The sequence below is a fragment of the Sitodiplosis mosellana genome, unplaced genomic scaffold, assembly GCF_009176505.1.
Source record: "Sitodiplosis mosellana isolate CC-2019 unplaced genomic scaffold, AAFC_SMos_1.0 Smas_scaffold_5, whole genome shotgun sequence".
Taxonomy (NCBI): Eukaryota; Metazoa; Arthropoda; class Insecta; order Diptera; family Cecidomyiidae; genus Sitodiplosis; species Sitodiplosis mosellana.
In genome coordinates this window covers 4,103,202-4,107,333 of record NW_022595248.1, presented here as the reverse complement: position 1 = coordinate 4,107,333, position 4,132 = coordinate 4,103,202, and the positions used below count along the sequence as shown (strand labels likewise).

General features: G+C 39.9%; 1 protein-coding gene across 7 annotated transcripts in view; it reads right to left on the bottom strand.

The window, feature by feature from the left end:
* Positions 1 to 4: 4 nt before the first annotated feature.
* The window catches only part of LOC129566750 (LIM domain transcription factor LMO4), a gene marked incomplete at its 3' end in the record, with an annotated part of 80,189 nt that continues 76,061 nt past the window's right edge, over positions 5 to 4,132 (bottom strand). For all 7 annotated transcript variants that reach the window (XM_055442955.1, XM_055442952.1, XM_055442954.1 and 4 more), the window contains 2 exon segments: positions 5 to 193; positions 432 to 620. In XM_055442955.1, the coding sequence (XP_055298930.1) occupies positions 61 to 193; positions 432 to 620 (322 nt within the window).

The window sequence follows — 4,132 nt, the reverse complement described above, 5'->3', positions numbered from 1 at the left end:
TCGATGGTCTATATCATCTTTGCGTATCTTTGGCGGTCGACCCAAACGCGGTGCAACTTCTCAGTCTCTCGATCGCCTCGGTCTGCCGACCTTTCCTTTACGTACGGGTGGTGTGCTGTTATTTGCGACCGGCGCTTTCACCAACTTATGCCAATCCTGTTCGCAGACCAGTTTACCATTTAACATGTAGTAACTGCAGAAAAATTCGAAAAAAGAAACGAGAAAAGAAACGAGAAAAGAGAAGAGAAAAAGAATCACAAAACATGCGCAAATGAATTAAAAAATATGGTAAAAGAGCGACACGAAATCGAAGTTCAATTTAACATGAGATGTATATGCCAATTGAAAATGCTAAATTGCAGCAGAACTTGACCGCGCATATACTAGTTTATGGGAATGTAAAGTAAAAATCGAAATATTAAAATGCTTACCGATCGCCCTGCCTTAGCTGAGCCGTGCAATTTGAACATGTAAAACACTTTAAATGAAATACATGATGTTGGATTGGATTTGGTTGATTCGGCGACTGTTGATTACTTGATTGTGACGTTGTTCGCATGACAAATTCATTCGGTGATATTGTTTGGTTGCATGCAGAGCATGGTGGCGGCGCAAACATTCTGTGTTAACGATGGAAAAAGAAAAGAACGATGGAAAAAAAGTACATGCGATAAAAAAATGGAAATAAAAATAAAATTTAATGAAGTTGCAAAGTGGGTTGTTTTGCCTAATTTTATCATTTTTAAAGGGATTAAATCGTAATCGTCGTGGTCGTCGTGGTCGTCGTCGTCGTTTTTCTCTCGTTTGCTACTTCCGAAAAAAAAGAAGACTTAAATTCATTGTGATTTCCATGAATTGTGTGTGTTGGCTAATTGAACGGCAGAGATTTAACTTTTTTAGCACAAGCATATCAAATGCGCTGCTATCAATTTATATCTTTAATAATTTGGTTGTTTTTGTGAAAGTCAAAAATTTTTCCGAGATATATTGAGGGCGAGCATTGTGTGGGCAATAAATTAAGTATGATGAGCTCTTAGAGTGGCGTATAATTGCACGCAAAAAAATATTCTAATGTATTGTAATTTCTGACCAAGTCCGCTAAAGAGAGGAGTGAGATGGCGAATGGACGAGAGAAAAGCTTGTACAAACTCATTTTAAATTTCAAGTAAACAACTTTTTAGATGGTCTTTCTCTCCTACTCCTCCTGCATGCATATATACCTTAAGCCATTTGATTATGAATGGCACACTCATTAACAGCCGACAAGAGGAAATTATTCATAAATTACGAGAGAGAGAGAGAAAAAAAAAATGGGCGCAAAGCAAACAATTTTCTCAGGAGCACAAGCTGTAGCAGCAGCAGAGGCAACAGTGGTGGTGATGGTGGCGGTGGTCGTTGAGCAAGAAAAAAAAACAACGAACACACTCTCGTACCACTCGAATTCGGTTCCATCTAATTATAAATAGATTTTAATGCTTTATCTCCAGCAAATGAACATCATTCACTATCTCAGGGAGTAACGGAAAAAGCAAACTCTCGGTCGTTATGAAGAGAAATTGAGAGTGAGAAAGTGCTACGGTACTACTGCTATGTATGTGTCGGTATATTGACGGTGCACGCACTCGAACTCCTGCCCAAATGCCGTCTATCACTGCCTCTCTATACGCGTAAATGTATATATATGTACATGCTATATGCACACATAATTCATTCTTGAAAAATATAATACAATGTATGCGCGTTGTTTGCCATCGCCAAGCGCTATATATTATGGAATAAGTGATGTGTATGACGTATTAAATTGCTATATTATATTAATTTGAGTCAAACGAATCGTTTGTTTTATCCTGCTTATTGTACAAGAGAACGAGAGAATTTGTTCGGCGGTGTGTGTGTGTGTGTGTGTGTGGTACTGGCACGCAGCACGACTGCACGAGTGCGACAGTCAGCAGCAAATGAACGAGAGCGAGTGACGGAGAGTACGGCGAGCGGGCGGTACACTGGTTGTAGGTAATATATATATATGGTTTAATATACCAATTTGATAACACAGAGTATTTTTTTCTTTGTGCTGCTTCGGCTGTACGGCCGTGGAACGGAATATGCACGAGAGAAAGAGCGCGAGCGCTCACTTCTCGCAGCCACCGTCGTTTCCTGCGAATTGGGCGGAGGAGTGAGCGTGTGGTGTGAGTGAATGAATCTACTATATGGAGTTTTAATTAAATTCCTAAAATATTAATTAAATTTTCATCATCTGTCTCGTTTTCCCTTGTTTTTTTTGGACTTTTTCTGCCTTTTCGTTGTTTGTTTCGTTGTGATGTGTTACTCTGCATTATTGAACCTGACTCTCGCTCCCTTCCTCACATTCTGTGTTGCTCTGTTGCTGCGGCATCAACGACGACGACGGCCGCAGCATCACGAGAAGATGCGAACCAATGTACACAGCACATATCCCATGGAAAAATTTACGTTAGGCATTGTCAAACACAGAGCTTTATTTTATTTCTTCTAAATAATAATAATACATTTAATGCGCTGCAGAAGCGACAGCAATAAAAAAAAATACTTGATACATATAAAATTACGTATGCAAAGGATGTGGAGTGAGGGTGGGTGAGTGAGACGAAGCATCACAACGGAAGCGCCAATGATGACGATGAAGAAAAAGAAGAAGAAGAAGAAAGGGTTGAAATGTACCCATGTTAAAATGGTGCTCTCTTTTTACTCTCTCTCTCGTTGTAAGGCAAAACTTGGGATGTTGCAAAACTGACGGCTGAATCATTTTCACCATGGCATTTATAAATTGAAAGTAAACTAATTAATTCCATGCGAAAGTGTCTTGCGATTAACTCAATTTTTATACATATCTCTCTCCTAGCTTTCTCGCGCCCAATTTCCCACTCAATTTTCCGGGCGACTCTGTGTGACATGTGGCTGCGTGAGAGAGAGCAAGAGAGAGAAAGATAGTGAGCGAGCGAGATAGATGCGCGAAAGCGAACGATGATGAATGGTTTGAAAATGGCTGAGCCGTTTCATTTTTAATTGCGGCGAGATTATTAGTTAAATATGGTTTTGTGACGAAAATTCCATTCCGTAAAACGAGTGGAAATCTATGGATGGAAATTGAATTTTGTGATGATGAATGAATCCAATTAGAATGCAAGTTTAAAGTTCCTAATTAGACATGTTCCAGGGATTGTCGTACACAGCAAAAAGAGAGAAAGAGTTAAGAAGAGCAAAGTGGAGAAGAGGGTGTTAGCCATAATACAAAGGGAATTTTCGTTGTATCTGCAAATATATTATTCATAATTTAAATTTTCGGATCAAGCTCAGCACACAATGTTCATTTGCTGGTACGTGTATTTTGAGTGAGAACAATGGTTTCGGGGCCAATGCATTGCTCGAATTCAATTCATAATTGCACTAATAACTACCGAAAATGTGCTGTACAACATATTTTTCCCTCATTCCATCGGAATTCAAACGATGATAACAACAAAACACCGGGGCACATAAATATAATACTCTCTTCTTTCGACCCTCGCAAAATAAGTTAGTAACTCTTTTGTAATTTGTTTTTGTGCACAACCGAACAGCACATTTGATGGCATGCATCCGATACATAGTGCTGCTGGTATTTTGTACCGACGAATGAATTTGTGTGTGTTTGTATGGGCAAATGAGCGAGCGAACGGACGAGGCAAGGGCAAGTGTACGAATGAGTTGGTGAGTGAGTGAGTGAGTGAGTGTGTGTATATTTGCAGCGCTTGGCTGGTGGCGTTCACTTGAAATCCTTCCAATTATAGCTAGCAAACGAAGCAAACAATTAGATCGACATACAATAATAAAGTCATACAATCGGTTGCTATGCATGGCTTGCATCGGATCCTATGCGACGGCAGCGATTTTAATCGGAATGCAGTCATACCGAAAGGGATATAGAGTGAAATGGGCAGGAGAAAGAGAAAGAGAAAGAGAGTGCGAGGCGCACACACAGCGCACCGCACCACCAATACAAAGCTAGAACCACAGCAACTACATGGCCTTAATTGGGAAATTGATTATGTGAATTTTGCCTATCCATCTCTCTCTCTCTCTCTCTCTCTCTCTCTCTCTCTCTCTCTCTCTCTCT